This window comes from Lithobates pipiens, unplaced genomic scaffold (genome assembly GCF_037356315.1).
Source record: "Lithobates pipiens isolate NorthernLeopardFrog02 unplaced genomic scaffold, aLitPip1_a1.2 Scaffold_16, whole genome shotgun sequence".
Taxonomy (NCBI): domain Eukaryota; kingdom Metazoa; phylum Chordata; class Amphibia; order Anura; family Ranidae; genus Lithobates; species Lithobates pipiens.
This window is the reverse complement of record NW_027507748.1, coordinates 460,144,170-460,165,985: the sequence shown is the minus strand read 5'-3', so window position 1 is coordinate 460,165,985 and position 21,816 is coordinate 460,144,170. Positions and strand designations below refer to the sequence as shown.

Genomic DNA, 21,816 nt, shown 5'->3' with positions numbered 1-21,816 from the left:
GGGGAATCAGTGGTAGAATCAGGCCCTAGGTGGCTGAATGATCCACCCCAATGAAAGTCCACCACTGACCCACCTCGTCTGCTAAATATATAGCCCTGTATGTACTTTCCTTACCAAATAAGCCCAGGTCCATAATTCGATGCTGACTAGGAAAAAGGAAGGTGGGGACCAAGTCACTTTAATATTTTATTATTAATATTATTAGGGCTAAGCTTGTTTTGAAATTTTTGTGATTACATTGAAAGCATATTAAACTATTCTTGCAAATATTTGAAGAGCTTATTTAATTGATAGGGTTCTCTGTTTTTAGGATTATCACCCTGATAGACCCGATATACAGAAATCCATGACGGCTTTCAAGAACCTGTCGGTAAACCGTCTTTGTGTGAAATTTCTTTCATTTTGTGCATATATGGCTGTTTGAAATCTCACAAATTTTCTGTTTTCTTCAAAATTGTATACTGTGTGTACGATCCATATGCTGTTTGTGTGTAAAAAAGTATGTGAATTCTTAAAGAAAAACTACAAGTATGGCATTTTTTAAATAGTAACATTGGTCCAATGTAATGATGCAAATACTATGCCTGTGGTTTTCTAGTGGAAGCTGAATATCAATGTAGACCCCCCCACTACTCCACTGATCTCCAACTGCTTCCTTGTCCTGTGCAAAGTGGCTGCCCTGCTGCATTTTGAACAGAGTGTGGGCATCATTTAGAGAATGCTTTGCTTTTTCTCAATGACTGCAAGGCATTTAACAAGGTGGACAAAGTGACAGACAAAAGTTCTGAATTCAGCAAGCAACTACTCGGTTTGGGACCAGGAAGCTAGTGGAGATTACTTGAGTAGTGGTGTCCACTATAGTCTTTTCCAGCTTCTAGAGAGATCCCACACATATGGTAAAAAATGCTATATCTGGAATTCTTATTTGAACTGCTTTAATACCGGACACTTTACTCCCTTCCTACCAAGGCCAACTTTCAGCTTTCAGTGCTGTCACATTTTGAATGAGGCTAAGTTCACACATGTCCTGTGTAAATTTCCAATGCAGTGGTTCCGCTGGGATTTCCAGATAATGGCTCAGATACAAATTTTTGGAGCCAGCGGCCACCAAGGTCTTTAACAATAGCTGGTTATTAATGAGCAGGCTGAGAAGCCGGTTGCCACAACCTTAACCAGCTGTCGGAGGGTTCCCGGCTGACAGCTGAATGTAAAAAAATTAAGGAAAAAAAAAACAAAACAGCGTGGGACACCCCCCCCCCCCCCCCCATCCGTACCAGGTCCTTTGGGTCTGGTATGTATTTTAAGGGGAACCCCACGGCAAAATAAAAAAACAAAAAAAATCCTTACCAGACCTTTTTTTGAGCATGCAGCCTGGTAGGTTAAGAAGGGGGGGGGGGAGAATGAGCGAGTGCAAACCCCCCCCACGAATTATACCAGGCCACATGCCCTCGACCTGGGGTGCTTTAGGGCAGGGGGTCTCCCACCACGAAGCACATTGTTCCCATGTTTATGGGGACATGGGCCTCTTCCCCACAGCGGGCAGGGGGCTTATAATGTGAAAGCCCCCTTTAACAATATGGGGTACATTTTGACAATACCTTTATTAAAAAAAAAAAAAACAATGTCCCCCAGTGTAGCTCCAGCGTCAGTCATGATAAATACTGCCGCCGGCATGAGGAAAATGAAAAATCTTAATTTTGCAAAGAATTGTGGGAAAAAAATGACAACATCAAAAAGCTCACTATGCCTCTTACTAAATACCTTGGAATGTCTTCTTTCCAAAAAGGGGTCATTTGGGGGGTATTTGTACTTTCCTGACTTGTTCGGGTCACAAGAAGCGAGATAGGCCACCAGTACATCAGATGTGATCAATTTTGTGCGATTCGCACCACAGCTTGTACACTCTCTAACTTTCACAAAGACCAAATAATATCCACTAATTTGGGTTATTTTTACCAAAAATATGTAGCAGTATAAATTGTGGCCAAAATTTTATGAAGAAAAATTAATAATTTGCATAATTCTGTCACAGAAACAAAGAAATATGCGTTTTTTTACAAAATTTTAGGTCTTTTTTAATTTATAGCGCAAAAAATAAAAACCCCAGAGGTGATCAAATACCACCAAAAGAAAGCTCTATTGTGGGGAAAAAAAGGACAAAAAATTCATTTGGGTACAGTGTTGCATGACTGAGTAATTGTCAAAGTGTGAGAGCACCGAAAGCTGAAAATTGGTCTGGGCAGGAAGGGTGTTTAAGTGCCCAGTAAGCAAGTGGTTAAACTGAGTGGGTTGTTTTACAAGGTGATCGTGTACAATCACTTTAACTTTAGTGTCACTTACTGACTTATAAAGTGGTTGTTAAGTCTCAAGGTTTGTTACCTTCATGCATTCAATGCTTGAAGGTAAAAAAAAAAAGAGAAAACCTGTGTGCAGCTTACTGAGTGCTTATAAGTGCCCATCAGTGCCACCCTATCAGTGGATCCTCATCAGTGCCCACCAAAAGAATGCTCTATTTGTGTGGAAAAAAAGGACAAAAATGTCACATGGGTACAGTGTTGAGTAATTGTCATTCAAACTGTAGCAGCACTTAAAGCTGAAAACTGGCCTGGTGGACAAGTTTAGGTAAAGTGCACAAAAACAGTATACTGGAATTTTTATTTACATTGAGACATTACAGCAGGTCATTGTGGTTAAGAATGAATTGTGACTAGCCATGTTTATACTTTCAGGCCCAGTGCCAAGAAGTGAGAAAAAGAAAGGAACTGGAGCTTCAGATTCTGAATGAAGCTATTCGTGGCTGGGAAGGGGAAGATATCAAGGCCCTAGGCACGGTTCTTTATATGTCACAAGTAATGATACAGTGTGCAGGAAGTGAGGTAACTATAATTTGAAATCTGTTAAAGACCGTTTCAACAAAACTTGAAATTTTCTTTTTTTTTTTTGCTATGTTGTTTTATACTTGAGTTTTTGCAAACTGGACTGTAGATTTCATACTTTTAAGCGCAATCATTTCATTTAACATATTTTAGTATTATTTTTTATATGATTTTCTTAAAACTTGCATTATACAAATGTTAAAATGCATAATATATAAGCTGACACTGTGCATATTCTCTGCATTGGCTCCTGGGAATATTACAAAATTGTCATTACAAGTTATAAAGAGGCAATACTCTGTTATGAGGGTGCTTGTATGGCGCATAACAAAAGAAAAGAGAAATGTAGTAGCTCCCAAGGAGCACAGCACTATAAATTTGCAGGAATATTCATGGTTACTGTTTTTTTTTTTTTTTTTTTTTACCCATTTTATTTAAGGCAGTTTCAGGCATTCCCTTTATTCCTAAATTCTGGAACCATAGATTTAGTCCACAATTCCTACGGGTGGTTTTAGAGGACCAGCAGGAATTGCCAGGGTCACTTTCATTAGTATAAAGAGCTTGCCTTCAAATAGTATTAAGCTGGCCATAGATGGATAGAAAATTCTTACAAGGCTTATCGGAACATTTTAAATGTGCTTCAAAAGCTTTTGTTTGCTTTTAACATTTGATTTTGTAATGGTTGCATTTTACAGGTCAAAACCCACATACATTGTTAGAAATTCTTCATTTAATAAAAAAATTTAGATCCTGCTCCATTGAATTTTTTCGTCACTGCAGTGAAAAACGGACATTGGTTGGGCCCACAGATAATTTGGAAAAATGAACAAACTTTCTTTTCTTAAGAATTTTCGCTTGAAATTCCACCCATCTATGCCGTCTATGGCCAGTTTAACTTAATTCCTCCAGCATGATGATGTCTAAAAGTATGTCCTGCATTGGACAATGCAGAGATAAGCTGTGGCTTACCACTTTTCTAATTCTGTAAAGTTGAAGTATTTTTCTAGAAATATTTCTGGTCTTGAAAGGCAAAGAGTTGGCCTGCTTTAAAGAATAAAGATCCCTTTAAATAACCACATTCTGCCAATTAATATGAGATGTGAGTAAACGTGTTTTAATATATTAATAAATAACTTGCTGTCTTCTTTTTTTATTCTTATTTTTGCCTCTTCTACAAGGAAAAGAATGAACGGTATCTTCTACTCTTTCCTAATGTGTTATTAATGCTGTCTGCCAGTCCAAGAATGAGCGGTTTTATCTATCAGGTATGTAGAGGTTTGTATTTCTGGCCCTTACCGTTATTAAATGTAATAGACTAATGATTCAAAGGCTTCTCTATAAATAATCAGTTTGGTTGCAACTTTAGTATTCAGGTTTAATAATATACTTGCAATGAGTACAGTATCTCACAAAAGTGAGTACCCCTCAAATTTTTGTAAATATTTTATTATGTCTTCTCATGTGACAGCACTGAAGTAATGATGCTTTGCTACAATGTAAAGTAGTGCATGTACAGGTTGTATAACAGTGACAATTTGTTGTTCCCTAAAAATAACTTAACACACTGCCATTAATGTCTAAACCGCTGGCAACAAAAGTGAGTGCATCCCTAAGTGAAAATGTCCAAATTGGGCCCAAAGTATCAATATGTTTGTGTTGCCACCATTATTTTCCAGCACTGCCTTAACCCTCTTGGGCATGGAGTTCACCAGAGCTTCACAGGTTGCCACTGGCATCCTCTTCTACTCCTCCATGACGACATCACAGAGCTGGTGGATGTTGGAGACCTTGGGTGCCTCCACCTTCTGTTTGAGGATGCCCCACAGATGTTCAATAGGGTTTAGGTCTGGAGAAATGCTTGGCTGGTCTATCACCTTTACCCTCAGCTTCTCGTGTTGATGTGTTTGGGGTTGTTATGTTGGAATTCTGCCCTGCGGCCCAGTCTCTGAAGGGAGAGGGGATACTGTTCTGCTTCGGTATGTCACACTACATGTTGGCATTTATGGTTCCCTTAATGAACGGTAGCTCTCCAGTGCCGACAGCACTCATGCAGCCCCAGACCATGACACTCCCACCGCCATGCTTGACTAGACAAGACATACTTGTCTTTGTACTTCTCACCTGGTTGCCGCCACACACACTTGACACCATCTGAACCAAATAAGTTTATCTTGGTCTCATCAGACCACAGGACATGGTTCCAGTAATCCAGGTCCTTACTCTGCTTGTCTTCAGCAAACTGCAGGCTTTCTTGAGCATCATCTTTAGAAGAGGCTTAATTTCTTGGACAACAACCATGCAGACCAATTTGGTGCAATGTGCGGCATATGGTCTAACCACTGACCGGCTGACGCCTGTTCTGAGTGGAGCCTGTCCTGTTAAACTGCTGTATGGTCTCTGCCACCATGCTGATGCTCAGTTTCAGGGTCTTGGAATCTCTTCTTATAGCTTAGGCCATCTTTATGTAGAACAACAATACTTTTTTTCAGATCCTCAGAGACTTCTTTGCCACAAGGTGCCATGTTGAAGTTCCAATGACCAATATGAGAGCGATAATACCGAATTTAACACACCTGCTCCCATTTCACACCTGAGAGCTTGTCACCTTAATGAGTCACATGATACTGGGGAGGGAAAATGATTAATTGAGCCTAATTTGAACATTTTCACTTAGGGTGTGTACTCACTTTTGTTGCCAGCGGTTTAGACATGGCGCTGTGAGTTATTTTGAGGGTACAGCAAACTTACACTGTTAGGCAAGCTGTACACTCACTACTTTACATTGTAGCAAAGTGTAATTTCTTCAGTGTTGTCACATGAAAATATATAATGAAATATTTACAAAAATTTGAGGGGTGTACTCATTTTGTGAGATGAGATACTGTAGCTGTTTCAGAATGGTAACTTGAATGTCTTTAGATAATGTGACTTGTGATTTAATACTAGAGTCAGGGCTCGAGTCCTGCGGGAACGCGTGGGAACGGCGTCCCTGCACTATTTTCACAGCGGGAACGCCGTTCCCTTTGCAGGACTAGAGCCGCCCAAATGAGATGTAAGCAGAGTAGCGCAGGAAGTGTTTGGCTGTAGTAAGTTCTCCGTCACTTCACACAGTGCTGTTTACTCCCCGGCGGCCCCTCCTCTCTTCTCGTCTATGGTCTATCCCAGATGATGTCACAAGCCAATGGGGATAGACGAGAAGAGAGGAGGGGCCGCCGGGGAGCGAACAGCGCTGAGAGAAGTGAGGGAGAACTTACTACAGCCAAACACTTCCTGCGCTACTCTGCATACTGGCTAGTAAGATGACGATGTGCCCTATAATGTGCTCCCTGGTCTGCTATGTGCCCCCTGCCCTGATGTCCTATGTGCCCCATTATGTGCCCCATGCCGTAATGTACCCCCTGCCCTGATGTCCTATGTGCCCCACTGTGCCCCATTATGTGCCCTGATGTGCCCCATGCCGTAATGTGCCCCCTGCCCTGATGTCCTATGTGCTCCATGCCGTAATGTGCTCCCTGCCCTGATGTCCTATGTGCCCCATAATGTGCCCTGATGGGCCATGTGGCCTGATATGCCCCATGCCCTTATGTGCTATGTGCCCTGATGTGCTATGTGCCCCATAATGTGCCCTGATGTGCCATGTGACCCATAATGTGCCCTCATGTGCCAATGTTTCCCCATGCCCTGATGTGCCATGTGGCCTGATGTGCCCTTATGTGCCCAATGCCCCATAATATGCCCTGATGAGCTATGTGCCCCATAATGTTCCATGATGTGCCCCATGCCCTGATGTGTCATGTGGCCCTGATGTGCTATGTGCCCTGATGTGCTATGTGCCCCATAATGTGCCATGATGTGCCAACGTTTCCCCCATACCCTGATGTGCCCCATGCCCTTATGTGCTATGTGCCCTGATGTGCTATGTGCCCCATAATGTGCCCTGATGTGCTATGTGCCACATAATGTGCCCTGATGTGCCTCGTGCCCTGATGTGCCCCGATTTGCCCCGATGTGCCCTGATGTGCCATAATGTGCCCCGTGCCCTGATGTGCCATGTGGCTTGATGTGTCCCGTGCCCTGATGTGTCCCGTGCCCTGATGTGTCCCGTGCCCTGATGTCCTATTTTTTTCTTTTTTTTGTGCAGGAGTGGATCTTGGGTGGGAGTTCCCACACTTTTTTTCCCCAGGACTTGACCCCTGACTAGAGTATAAACAATCTTAGTAGTAATAGTCATAATCTTAATAGTAAGGCTATAGAAAAATGGGCTATGAATGTCTAATATTGTGGTCGTACCAGAATTTTTTATATTTTTTATGCGAACTGTGTTATGGTGCTTAACAAATATGGTGGATGTTTGTGCATGCTCAGACAATTAAATCTGAACTATGGACACAAATGCTTTCGTTTTAAATATATTCATCAGTTACCTCAAGGGATATAAATCATTTTTTCACAAAATGCCCTTACAAACCAAGAATATAGCTTAAATGTAGTATTGACATCTTTACTGTGTTGCATGTATTCTGTGGCTAAAGCTATGGGGGAAAGGGAATACAAGTCTTGTTACCTTACACAAAGAGCAGCGACTGGATTTTTTTTAAAGTAAGCTTTCTCAAAGTGCAAGAGTTATTTCATGCCAGATTACTGCACAGATCTAGAGTAAATACAAAAGTGAAAAGTAAACTTGTTGATTTGTCTAGTGTGAGCAAAATACATGCTCAATTTAAACAATTGTATAGAAGGAATACTTTTTTGTGTGTGTAAGTTTAATTTTCTTCCCCACAGGGCAAACTTCCTCTAACGGGGACGTGCATCACAAAGTTGGAAGATAATGAAAATCATAGGAATGCCTATGAGATTTCTGGTAACCCCTTTCTCTCATTATTTACCTTGCCTTACTTCTGTGTTAAGATGAAGACATTTTAAACTTTATATTTCAGAAAGGGTAACTCCGCTTTCATGGGGGAAAAATGGCAAATAAAGAAAAAAGAATATAGCGTATGCAATTGCGACACAAGCTATATTGTAATTGAATGTTATTAAAAATTACCTTTCCTATTTACAGCCACTGTCATTTTCTGAAAATGCAATGCAATATGGCTACCTGGATTTGTTCTGTACACAGAATGTGTACTGACCACTCCCCAGAAACATAACTCCCTGCTTGTGTGATTGGCTCACAGATTTTCCCAGAAGTCTGTATTAAATTAGGAGTCAGATTTCAAGCATCCCCTGCAACAAAAATTTAATTTTTGGTGAGATCCTCCCAATAGGAACACATCTAAAGGGATGCAGGCCCAGTAGATTTTATCATTAGTGCTCTGCAGCTGCACAGCTGATGGATAATTATGTGAAACCATTCTCATTAGGCCCAATCAGCACAGAAGAACAAACAGTGATTTCTTTAGAATCGCATTAAAAATGCTGCGCTGTCAAAGGTATAAGCATAAACAGGTCCCACACAGAGTACTCACAATATGCAGGCGCTTCAGTGCGCCATTCTACAGCAAGTAAAAAAACGAATGGTTGAAACTGGTCGGTAACAGGATGGTATGCTGATCGTTCCTAACAGCTGATCTGCTAAGCATGCTATCCTGTCCCCTTCCCCTACATTTGTCGATACAAGGGAATTTTGTATTTTCCTCAGGAGATGATATGATATTCTTTAGAATAACAAAAGGTAGGAATCTGCAACGAAGGTTATTATAATCTTTGCAATGTGCACAGATCACCCAGAGGGGAATGTTGTTTTTTCTCAACAAAAGTGGAATTAAACTTTAATTCAAGTTCACACTACTGCGGGATTAAAATCATGTAAGTTCAGCTGATTTAATACCCGCTATACTTCGGGGACGATTTCAGAGACATCTGTGCAGGTTCCAGAAACTACTTTTGGGAATTGGTGCATCGCACAGATTCAGACAGTGCAATTGCTGCCGAATTGGCATGCGATTTGACATTTCAAATTGCATTCCAAATCGCATCTTTGTGAACCTTTAAGATGTGCTTTACATTTTAACAATGTTATGTGTTGTTTTCCTTTTATTTTTATTTTCTTTGCTGTACAGTTATAAGACTGATACAGACTTAACCTATTCTTGTTTAATGTCTGCTTATGTAATTATTTACACCTCTGCTTAACCACTTGCCGACCGCCGCACGACGATGTACGTCGACAGAATGGCACGGGCAGGCATAAGGGCTTACATGTACGTCCTTGCCTGCCCGCCGGTCGGGGGCCCGATCGGGCCCTCGCCCGGTGCCTGCGGCAGTCGGTATTCGTTCGGGAGCGATCCCGGACGAGGGGACGGCCATTCATTCATGGCCACCCCCTCGCGATCGCTCCCGACGAATGAAAATGTCCCGTGACATCACTTCCTCTCCTGTAATGTAAACACAGGAGAGGAAGTGATGTATTCTCTCCTCCGTGTCGGTTTTTTTCGTTCCGGCACTGAGGAGAGAGGTTCGGTGAGTTGCACCAACACACCACACATACAGTAGAACATGCCAGGCACACTCACACCCCCCCTTTACCCCCCGATCACCCCCCAATTACCCCTGCCCCCCCAGTCACAGTGACACCAATTGCTTTTTTTTTTTTTGCATTGGTGTCATTTGTGACTGTAATAACTGTTAGGGCAGTTAGGGTTAGCCCCCTTTAGTTCTAATGTGCCCCCCTAACCCCCCCAATAAAGGTTTAACCCCGTGATCACCCCCCGTCGCCAGTGTCACTAAGGCTGGGTTCACATTGCAGCGGTTTATGAGAACGAATGTGATTCGCACTGCAGTGCAAATCACATCCGATCTCTGTGCGATTCGAGTTCAGCCATACAGATAGTATGGCTGAATTCGTGTCGCACCCGCCGCAAATTCGCACGGGACCCTTTTTTTGGCCCGCAGCAGAATCGGATCGCATGGGTGTTCACACCATGCGATCCGAGTTTGCAGATCGCACTGCGATATGCGAACTGATCTGGGGGTGTCATTAACATTTCACTGACACTCCCAGCAGTTCGCATAGGGCAGTGTGAACTGCCGCCGGGAGGCATGCGATGCGGGAACCTGCCGCGGATTCATGGCGTTCCCGCATCGCTCCAGTGTGAACCCAGCCTAATAAGCGATAGTTTTTCTGATCGCTGTATTAGTGTCACAGGTGACGCTAGTTAGGCAGGTAGGTATTTAGGTTCGCCGCAGCTTTTTATAGCGCCAGGGACCCCCATATACTACCGCATAAAGTCCCCTAGTTAACCCTTTCACCAGTGATCACCATATAACTGTTACAGGTGACGCTGGTTGGTTAGTTATTTTTTTATAGTTTCAGGGCACCCGCCATTTATTACCTAATAAAGGTTTAACCCCTGATCACCCGGCGGGTGTCATTTGTGACTGTAATAACTGTTAGGGCAGTTAGGGTTAGCCCCCTTTAGTTCTAAGGTACCCCCCTAACCCCCCCAATAAAGGTTTAACCCCGTGATCACCCCCCGTCGCCAGTGTCACTAAGGCTGGGTTCACATTGCAGCGGTTTATGAGAACGAATGTGATTCGCACCGCACTGCAGTGCAAATCACATCCGATCTCTGTGCGATTCGAGTTCAGTCATACAGATAGTATGGCTGAATTCGTGTCGCACCCGCCGCACCCGCCGCAAACTCGCACGGGACCCTTTTTTTGGTCCGCAGCAGAATCGGATCGCATGGGTGTTCACACCATGCGATCCGAGTTTGCAGATCGCACTGCGATATGCGAACTGATCTGGGGGTGTCATTAACTTTTCACTGACACTCCCAGCAGTTCGCATAGGGCAGTGTGAACTGCCGCCGGGAGGCATGAGATGCGGGAACCCGCCGCGGATTCGTGGCGTTCCCGCATCGCTCCGGTGTGAACCCAGCCTAATAAGCGATCGTTTTTCTGATCACTGTATTAGTGTCACAGGTGACGCTAGTTAGGCAGGTAGGTATTTAGGTTCGCCGCAGCTTTTTATAGCGCCAGGGACCCCCATATACTACCGCATAAAGCCCCCTGATTGCCCCCTAGTTAACCCTTTCACCAGTGATCACCATATAACTGTTACAGGTGACGCTGGTTGGTTAGTTATTTTTTTTTATAGTTTCAGGGCACCCGCCATTTATTACCTAGTCTCACTAGTGTACCCCTAAATTTAGGGGTGTCTACTTTCCAAAATGGGGTCATTTGGGGGGGGTTTGTGCCATCTTGGCATTTTATGGCCTTCAAAACTGTAACGCCCTTAGAAAGCCTGAAGGCGGTGCTTGGTTTTCGGGGCCCCGTACGCGGCTAGGCTCCCAAAAAGTCCCACATATGTGGTATCCCCGTACTCAGGAGAAGCAGCAGAATTTATTTTGGGGTGACATTTCACATATGCCCATGGCATGCGTGAGCAATATATCATTTAGTGACAACTTTGTGAAAAAAAAAAAAAAAGTTTGTAATTTTCCCCCAACTTGTGGCAAAATATAAAATATTCCATGGACTCAACATGCCTCTCAGCAAATAGCTTGGGGTGTCTACTTTCTAAAATGGGGTCATTTGTGGGGGTTTTGTGCCATCTTGGCATTTTATGGCCTTCAAAACTGTAATAGGTAGTGAGGAGTGAAGTCAAATATTTACGCCCTTAGAAAACCTGAAGGCGGTTCTTGGTTTTCGGGGCCCCGTACGCGGCTAGGCTCCCAAAAAGTCCCACATATGTGGTATCCCCGTACTCAGGAGAAGCATCAGAATTTATTTTGGGGTGTCCTTTCACATATGCCCATAGCATGTGTGAGCAATATATCATTTAGTGACAACTTTGTGTAAAAAAAAAAAAAAAAAAAAAAAAATTTTTGTCATTATTCAATCGCTTGAGGCAAAAAAATAAAATATTCAATGGGCTCAACATGCCACTTATCAATTTCCTTAGGGGGTCTACTTTCCAAAATGGGGTCATTTGGGGGGGTTTTGTACTGCCCTGCCATTTTAGCACCTCAAGAAATGAGATAGGCAGTCGTAAACTAAAAGCTGCGTAAATTCCAGAAAACGTACCTTAGTTTGTAGATGTGACAACTTTTGCGCAAACCAATAAATATACAATTATTGACTTTTTTTTTACCAAAGACATGTGGCTGAATACATTTTGGCCTAAATGTATGACTAAAATTGAGTTTATTGGATTTTTCTAATAACAAAAAGTAGAAAATATCATTTTTTTTCAAAATTTGCGGTCTTTTTACGTTTATATCGCAAAAAATAAAAATCGCAGAGGCAATCAAATACCATCAAAAGAAAGCTCTAATTTGTGGGAAGAAAAGGACGCAAATTTTGTTTGGGTACAACATTGCATGACCGCGCAATTGCCAGTTAAAGCAGCGCAGTGCCAAATTGTAAAAAGACCTCTGGTCATTTACCAGCAAAATGGTCCGGTCTGAAGGTGGTTAAAGCGGCTTATTAATAATAATAAATGATATACTTAAATATATACCAAAAATCTGTTGGATATGAAAGTAATATAAATAGATTAGGTGACTAGTGAAAACATGTAAAATGTGATAACTGAAGACATAAAAAAAGTGATGAAATAGTGTAAAATGAATGGGTGAGGAGGTGTAAGGTAAAAAAAAAAAAACACACAAATAAGGTGAAGTGCATAAAATTTATTGTTTGGAAAAAAACGTGATACGGCACTGTCTCGCTTTGACTGACAATTTCACGGTCGTGCTACATTGTACCCAAACAAAATTGACGTCCTGTTTTTCCGGCAAATGGAGCTTTCTTTTGGCGGTATTTGATCACCTCTGCGGTTTTTATTTTTTGCACTATAAACAAAGAGCGACAACTTTGGGAAAAAAAAACACTTTTTTTTTTTTTTTTTTTTACTTTTTGCTATAATACATGTCCTAAAAAAATAAATGTATTCATCGGTTTAGGCCAAAATGTATTCTTCTACATATTTTTGGTAAAAAAAATCGCAATAGGCATACATTGGTTTGCGCAAAAGTTATTGTGTCTACAAACTACAGTATATATTTAGGGACTTTTATTGTTTTTTTTTTTTTTATTGTTTCTACTGGTTATGGTGGAGATTTGCGATTTGTAGCGTGACTGCGACATTGCGACAGACATATTTGACCCCAAATGACACTTTTTGGGGACCAGTGACATTATTACATTGATCAGTGCTATAAAAATGCACTGATCAATGTAAAAATGTCACTGGCAGGAAAGGGGTTAACACTAGGGGTCGATCAAGGGGTTAAATGGTGTTCCCTAGGTGTATTCTAACTGTAGGGGGGATTGGCTGCCTGGGACACGACAGAGATCACTTTTCCCGATCATGGGAACAGAAGATTTCTGACATGTCCCCTGTCATAATGGGGATCCATCTTGTTTACAAAGGCAGATCCCTGTTCTGCCTCTGTATTAGGCGATTGTGGGCCGCCGGCGTACATCAAGTCTGCCGACCCGCGATCACGCCGCCGGGCTGCAACTGCGCTTGCGCAAGCCGACGTACATGCAGGGGAGCTAACCTACCGCAGTACTGCGGAGGCTAAAGTGGTTCTAATGGCTGAAGGTTTTTTTTTTAGTTTTTTTAACCTTAAAGCATATTTTGCATTAAGTGGAGAAAACTTCAGCCCTCCCTCGTCCTTACCTGACCCCGATCTTGGTCCCAGCGATGTGCACGAGAGCAGCGTCTTTCTCCCTCCTGATAGGCTCAGAGACCACATTGGTGACTTTTAATAACATACTGTGAGGAGAGAGCAGGGGGCGGGGCCGCACTGGCTTGGGAGCAAGCTTGCATGTGTGCCCACATAGCAAGTGACTTTGCTATGTTGAGCTCTCGGCAGGGGGAGGAGCCAGGAGTGCCAGCAGTGGACCTTAATGCGAAAACCATTGCACAGAGCAGGTAAGTATAACGTTTAAAAAAAGATAAAAATTAAGGGTTCACAATCACTTTCATTTTGTGTGCACAAGTAAAAATCTTTGCCACATGACCATTTAGTACCCTTTATTACAATCCACATGGCCAGTACCTATTATGTTGTAATGTAAGTTGATTGAGAATCTACTCTGCCACAACTAAAAAACAGTAAAGGTTTACTTTTTGTTCGTTTTTGTTTTATTTGTAGGTAACATGATTGAAAGGATAACCGTGTCATGTAATAACCAGCAAGATCTACAGGAATGGGTGGACCATCTACATAAACAAACTAAATTTACCTCTATGACCAATCCTACAATAAAGCCACACTCTGTGCCCTGTCATACAGTAAGAACCTCCTTTTATATTTTGGGAAGATCACCATCTTTCCTGTCATTCATGTTCAGGATAATTGTTGAAAACAGTAATAGTTACTGCTGCAAAACATCAATAATTTATTCTTACTAGTTACTCAAGATTTGCTTGCACCCAACTTTTTGCATGTTTGACAGTTTAGCTAAAAAATGTTGTTTTGTTGCTAATCTCTGTGCCTGTGCAATAATATATTAATATTTACTGTATGTCAATTATGGTGTGTGTGTGTGAGAGATATCTCTATCTGTCTCACAATGTTGTCACCCTATAGACAGAAAGTCCAATAGACAACTACATTTATGACCTTTAAGCAGGAGACAAACAAATTAAACCTTAACTGCAGCAACCACTTTTATACAGCTACAGTGCTGTTTTTTGGGGGAGGGGGTGTTTAATCCTTGTGTCATGTGGTTTTCCCCAACCCCTGGTAACTGGGCTAGGCAGCCTGAGCTGTTAGAGGAAATGGAAAATGAATGTCTCTGCTGGCAGGATCAACCGGTAATGAAACTATATTATAGAGAGCTAATAACATTACAAATTGCTAGGTGGGTTAATGCTCGTGACAGACTAAATCCTATGGGCACGTTTTATTTGTCTAGAATTACACGCATCCATCCCTGACCAACAGTTCACTGTTTTGTTAACCTGTAGTTTGGTGCATGTAAATGCTCAGTCTTTGGTTTGTTTGCTTCCTGTTGAAGTAATTCATCAGTCATCTAGCATATTGGATTGCGGGGACAATGTTCTGTTAGTCTAAAGATTTTAAAGAATAGGGTGGGTTAGTATTAATGATTTTCCATTTAAAGTGTTGCTAAACAGTAACATGATAATAGTTCATCTGCCCCCCCCCCCCCCCAACCCCAATGTGCCCACAGATGAAAATACTGCCACTATATACCTTTTTTTGGATGATCTGTATACCACGGTTACATGATAAACTACACAGTTTCTTCAGTGCTGAGAGATCAGGAAGGAGAAGATTTCCACTGCAGCCTGTATTACATGCCCACATGTGTGATGTCAATATCATGTGACCTGGCTATCTCTGAGAACAAGAAACTGTTCTCTCCAGCATAACACAACTGAGCATGTGTAGGTTGGCTATTCTGCCTGTGTTAGCGGGCCTTCCCCAGATAGACAGTGCAGGAGGGGAGGGATCACTGCATACAGGATAAAACAGCCTTTTTCACAATGCAGAGGATTAACCCCTTAAGTTCCACAGTGAGTATAATAAGCATGCATTACTGCATATACATGCTGATTTTACTGTTGTGGGTTTAGCAACACTTCAAGTATTGGTTTAATTTTTGGCATTTCTTCGAAAACAAAAAAACAGGGAAGTCTTTTGACACCCTCTCTGTAAAAACAGAATATAGTTACATAGTTATATTAACCAAAACCATCATATAGAATAAAAACCAAACTAAAACCATTAATTATGCTTCATATGGGTTTTCCCTTCTCCTGGATCAGCTGTGGGTATAGCGTTGTGTAAAAAGAGGTTTTCTATTTATTATTTCTATTGGTTGAACTAAATGGACCTTTTTACCAACCTAACCATGTAGCTAATTAAAAGTGCTGTTAAACATCAGAACTATGTTTTTGGTACCGTATTTTGTGGTTTAACATTTTGTTTCAATGCATGTGTTTGAAGAACTATGTGATCTTTTTCTTTTGTTAATTCACTGTGCGAACATCAACATTTAGCATAATCGTTTGTGTTAGTTCACACATAAAGGTTACATTTACATATGTCTATTCTAAAGGGTCAAAACCCAGTGTTCAAAATGATTGAAGCAGTACAATGCATTCTGTGACCCTCCAGTGCACTGAATATAATAAAATGTAATGCATGGTTATAAAGGACCCAAACACAAATATTGAAATGTAATATATTTATATTTTAGGTTAGCTGTTGTCAAATACAGTGCATACAATGATGGCATACATTTGGACTAGATTAATATGCCTTAATCTTACAGTACAGAACACAGGCATAGTATTCATAGACCCTTGGTTATAGGCTCATACCCTACAGTGATTGGACACTGGCAAGGCTTTCAAGGATACATCCCCTGGGACTCCCCTATAACTTTTCCTCACACAGTGAATCCCCAGTTTTTTCCTAGTGTTCTAAGGTAATGGAACTCTTGGCTATATTACTTTGAAGAATCCAAAGATAAATGACTACTCGACACCTCACTGTCTTCTATATATTACAGTAGAAACCGTGCATCCAAAAAACCTTGGGAGCTCTACTTGGACCTCTCATTGTGGGGATGACCTGTAATGTTGCTTCAGGCACTGGCTCCTGCATGGACATGGACATTCAGCTTGGCACGCAGTGCAGTATGTTGGTAACGGCCTCAGGACAATGGGCCCTGTTCCATGTATATGGAACCCAGATCCTGAAGGCCACTTCAGGGGTATGCCCATTGTGGTGGGCAAAGCCTGGACTCGTTACAGGGACCAGCGGCATAGACGATTAAGACATATTTCTGACCATTGTTATAATCTGAGGTTATGTTTTAATGTATTTCATGTTCTGTGCAAACTTTTCAAACGTAGAGCTTAGGCTCAAGTGGATGATATTGCATCATACCATGGGCCATGCACTTTACTACTGTCCTGCCTACAAGGCATGTAGGTGGCCTTAAATATCAGATCTTATGGATCCATATATTAAAGTAACATTAGGCTCATAATTTTATTTTTATTTTTAATTAAGCGTGATGTGACATAGCAATGAACTACGGTATATCAGAATGAGAGGTCTATATCATGTACCTGAATGATTTGGAGAACATATTATCCATAATTATCTAAGTATTTTCCATAGATCGAGAGATTGTTGGGCAGTTTCTTATGAAAGACAGTAAGATCTAGCAAGTTAAATTGCCTGACCCCAGGTGGTCACCAGAATAGAGGTAAAGATTACTGCAACAAAGCATAACTTCAAAAAAATGAAGATACACAGAATGAGACAGGGTTTTAGGGGAAGTGCCTCAGGGTGGCGTGTTCTCAAGAGCTTTGCCAGAGCCCAGTCATCTACAGGTACCTATAACCCAGGGTCTTTGAAAACTATACCAATGTTCTGTGCTGTACTAAAACATATGGAATTTACAGGTAAGTACATTTTCTGCTTTCTACTTGTATGCTGGGTTTTTGTCATTAGCAAATCTTTAACAGCTTTTAAAGTAAATTTGGACAGTTCATCCTGAGCATAAAATAAAAAAATGCATAAGTACAGGTTACCTCTAGTGAAACTACATGTGGAAAGAGTAGATCTAGCAATAGATGTATAATTTGAAGCTGTCCCATGCTTTTCCCACTCTCCCCCCCCCCCCCCCCATTTGGTAAGCAATGTCTCATATCACAGTATAGGATCAACAGGGAGGCTCAGGAAATGTAAAAGCTCAGTTAGGTTATAAAATTATCTCTTCCCTTCTTGCATCTTGTCTTGATGTATACACTAACCCCATATTGGAATTTTGCATGTTTCTATTGCTAACTATATTCAGATTTTTAAGTATTTGTTTTATTAATAGTGACGTTTTGTATACAGCTTCCTTCTCACCCAGTTACCCCATCAAGCAAGCATTCAGACCTCAAGCCAGCACCTCACACGCCTGCGTATCACACATTGCCACACCTTTCACATCATGGAACGCCACACAGTACCATCAGCTGGAGCCCACTGGAACCACCAAAAACATCAAAGCCTTGGAGCTTGAGTTGCTTGCGTCCTGCCCCTCCACTCAGACCTTCTGCAGCACTCTGTTATAAAGAGGTAGGTGAGAATGGAAGTGAAAAATTTGTGTAGCAATTTAAGTTAAAAAACAAAAATGCCCAGGCTTTAACTGCCAGTGTACTGTCACACTCTGTTAAAGTGGTTGTAAACCTCAGACATGACATATGAACAAAGCATAGCCTTCTAAAGTGTATACTTGTCTCAATTAAGTGCACTAAGTGTGACTTTTTTCTGGTGCTTTTTTTCTTCGGCCATTGGCATCAATCACGTCTGACAAGTTTTCCTGACCCTAAGAGAAAAGCGGTGATGGGAGGGATCTTCAGCTGATTGACAGCCTCAGCTCTGTTCCTTTGCTGTGTGAAAGGGGGGGGGGGGTGTCTTTTCCCTCTAATCAGTTCTCAGCGCTCTCTTCACTGAGCTCTGCATAGTGTAACTTGAGTTCTCCACCCCCCTGAACTCTCAGACAGCTTTGTAACTCAGCGATTTGAACAGATGTCGAGGAGAGAGGGTAGCAGATAGACAGGTACAACTTATGTAGGAGGATTTGTTTAATTTCTGTGTTACATCTGAGGCCAGTCACTTCATTGGGTATATGTAAGGGTTCACAACCACTTTAATGTGCACAACAGTCGTGAGTGTATCAAATTGCTTCCCCCTGGTCTCTGTCCATGGGAGAACACACCTCTAATGCGTGTTGAGGGCTTAATTGTAGACACTTAGCTGTTATAAAAAGCAAATGTCAGTCTAAGACACTATTTTAAAAAGTGACTTCTGTTTTTAATAAAACACACATGTGTATGCTGTATGCCAGCTTGTTCGAATCCATTTCTGCCAGTGCTTTAAACAGCCAGAAGATAGGTGGCACTGCAGTACAGGAATTATTTTCAATTCTTTTCAGTCACCCCTCTGCACAAACCATTTTCCATGGCTCATGATTCATTTAATCTTAATATTTAATAGTGTGCAGCAGCCCCCCTCAGCTGCCCCTAATACTTACCTAAAGTCCATCTAGATCCTGCGATGTTGCACAAGAGACTTGGCTGTCTCCCTCCTTGGCAGTGCGGTGCCATTGGCTCCCAGTGAGTCAGTGAGAAAGGGGGCAGCGGCTCCATGTCTGAATGGACACGGGCGGGGGGACGTGCGGCTCAGCTCGGGGGCCAGGAGCACTGAAGAGGGACCTGAGAAGAAGAGGATCTGGACAAAACCACTGCACAGAACAGGCAAGTATAACATGTTTGTTATTTTTAAAGAAAAAAAGAGACTTTATCTTTAACCACTTCCCGACCAGCGCACGACGATGTACGTCGACAGAATGGCACGGGCAGGCATATTGGCGTACATGTACGTCCAATATTCGATGCCGCCCTGCCATCGGGAGCGCGCCGCCGGCGGCGCGCTCCCGCGCTGGTCGGGACCCCCGTGAGTCCGGTCGCGGGACCCGCGGACTCGATCGCCGCGGGCATCCCCGCGATCGTCTCACGGAGCGGCCGAATGGAGGAAATGCTGTATAAACAACATTTTTCCATTCTGCCTAGCAACTAGTGACACTGATCTCTGCTCCATGTGATTGGAGCAGAGATCAGTGTACACTAAATGAAAGCCCAACCCCCCCACAGTTAGTAACACGCCCCTAGGAACACTTAACCCCTACACTGCCACCCACTGGTTAACCCTTTCACTGCCAGTGTCATTTACACAGGAATCACTGCATTTATATAGCAGTGATTACTGTATAAATGACAATGGTCCCAAAAATGTGTCAAAAATGTCCGATGGGTCCCCGACAATGTCGCAGTCACAATAAAAATCGCAGATCGCCGCCATTACTAGTAAAAAAAAAAAATAATAAAAAATTATTAATAAAAATGCTATAAAACTATCCCTATTTTGTAAACGCTATAACTTTTGCGCAAACCAATCAATAATCGCTTATTGCGATTTTTTTTACCAAAAATATGTAGAAGAATACGTATCGGCCTAAATTGAGGGAAAAAAATGTTTTTTTATATATTTTTGGGGGATATTTATTATAACAAAAAGTAAAAAATAATGCGTTTTTTTCAAAATTGTCGCTCTATTTTTGTTTATAGCGCAAAAAATAAAAACCGCAGGGGTGATCAAATACCACCAAAAGAAAGCTCTATTTGTGGGAAAAAAAGGACGTTAATTTTGTTTGGGAGCCATGTCGCACGACCGCGCAATTGTCAGTTAAAGCGACGCAGTGCCGAATCGCAAAAAGTGGTCTGGTCTTTGACCAGCAAATTGGTCCGGTCTGAAAGTGGTTAAGCCCTCAATTTATTATTAATTAATTGATTACAGGTACTTCTACAATGTAGCGGCGCTTTACGTATATATTGTACATACACATCAGTCCCTGCTCTCAGGAAGCTTACATTCAGATACATACTAGGGACTGTTTAGACAGGAGCCAGTTAACCTACCAGCATGTCTTTGGAGTGTAGGAGGAAATAAGAGTACCTGAAGGAAACTCACGCAAGCACAGGGAGAACATGCAAACTCCATGTAGGTAGTGCCTTGGTTGGGATTTGAATCAACGATCTTAGTACTGCTAGGCAGGGGTGCCAACCACTTAGCCACTGTGCTGCCCACCCTCAAAAGGGTGAAATGTTAGTGTTTTCCCATGGGTGTATACCAGGCTGAACACATTGAATAAACTTGCGACTAGTACACATAAACAGAATGTGGAGACTCTTCATCTTGCTGTGGACATACTATTGGGCTTGACAAGCCTTACCAGCACATGGTAGCAGCAATTGAACTGGCTGGAGCAACATACAGGGGCATGTGAGCAGTGCTTCTTTTCTTTTGGGGTTTCTGCAAGGGTTCTACCCATATAGTTAAATTTTCTGTTTTAACTGTGGACAGCAACTGTCCTTGACTTTTGTTTTGATTGCTAAATTGTTTAGAAAAATTATTGTTGCGGCCTAGAGTTTTGGGTAATAACTACATAACGATTAGTACAAATTTGTGGAGGCCACTATTCTTTTTTTTTTTTTTTTAATACATTGTATAGACTCTACTATTCTGCAAAGCTGTTTGTTGTTAGCAGTATAAATACTTTCCTTACATTTCTGTAAGAGGATTAAAGTAATCTAAGTTCTAGGCAGACTACTAAATTATTTGGTTTAAATAGATAGATGTAAACCGTTTTGTCTGTCAGTTGACCTGTCCTATTTTTCTGTCAGTCTTGTTAGTTGCACAGCATCTTTCACATGGCACAGGTGTGGGAATGTGACAAAATAGCTTTCTATTTCAGTATCTACCTAGATGACCAGCCCCTTCATTGGGCAATAGCTTAGGAGTGTAAAGATGCTCGATCATTATCTAGGGATTTGAATACTGCATAGCTGAAATTACTGTGACACCTAATTCAGTACATAGTGCAGCCGGGGTTTATGAATCACAAAATAACATTTTTTGAAGCCTTGCTATAAATGCAAGTCAAACACATGGTTAAAAACCCGGTCAAATTTTTATTGTTGTCAGAGCCTTCGCTGGGAAGATTAATCACCTCTGTTCGTCCTATAACCAGTGTTGTCACATGAAAATACATAGAGCAAATGTCTTCCAATGGGAAAACAACTTAAGCCCCATACACAGAGTGCAAGACTTTAGGTCAGTGTGTACAGCTGTTTAACAGAAGCCTGCTTCTGTTAAATGGACATGCTGGAAAACCAGCATTCGTGTATTCTGGTAGTGAGGTGGATGCACGCCTGTCAGAATACAATGGGGGAGATTTACTAGAACTGGTCCACACAGAATCTGGTGAAGCCTAGTAACCAATCTGCTTCCAGGTTTTGTTATCCAAGCCTTATTGAATAAGCTGAAGTTAGAAGCTGATTGGTTACTATAAACAGATTCTGTGTGCACCAGTTTTAGTAAATCTC

General features: G+C 41.8%; 1 protein-coding gene across 1 annotated transcript in view; it reads left to right on the top strand.

Annotated features, from left to right (window-relative positions):
* The window catches only part of ARHGEF7 (Rho guanine nucleotide exchange factor 7), a 217,660-nt gene that overhangs the window by 133,921 nt on the left and 61,923 nt on the right, over positions 1-21,816 (top strand). Inside the window, 6 exon segments of the mRNA XM_077482884.1 lie at positions 311-370; positions 2,730-2,876; positions 4,055-4,141; positions 7,659-7,737; positions 13,991-14,130; positions 17,723-17,947. Coding sequence (XP_077339010.1) covers positions 311-370; positions 2,730-2,876; positions 4,055-4,141; positions 7,659-7,737; positions 13,991-14,130; positions 17,723-17,947 — 738 coding nt within the window.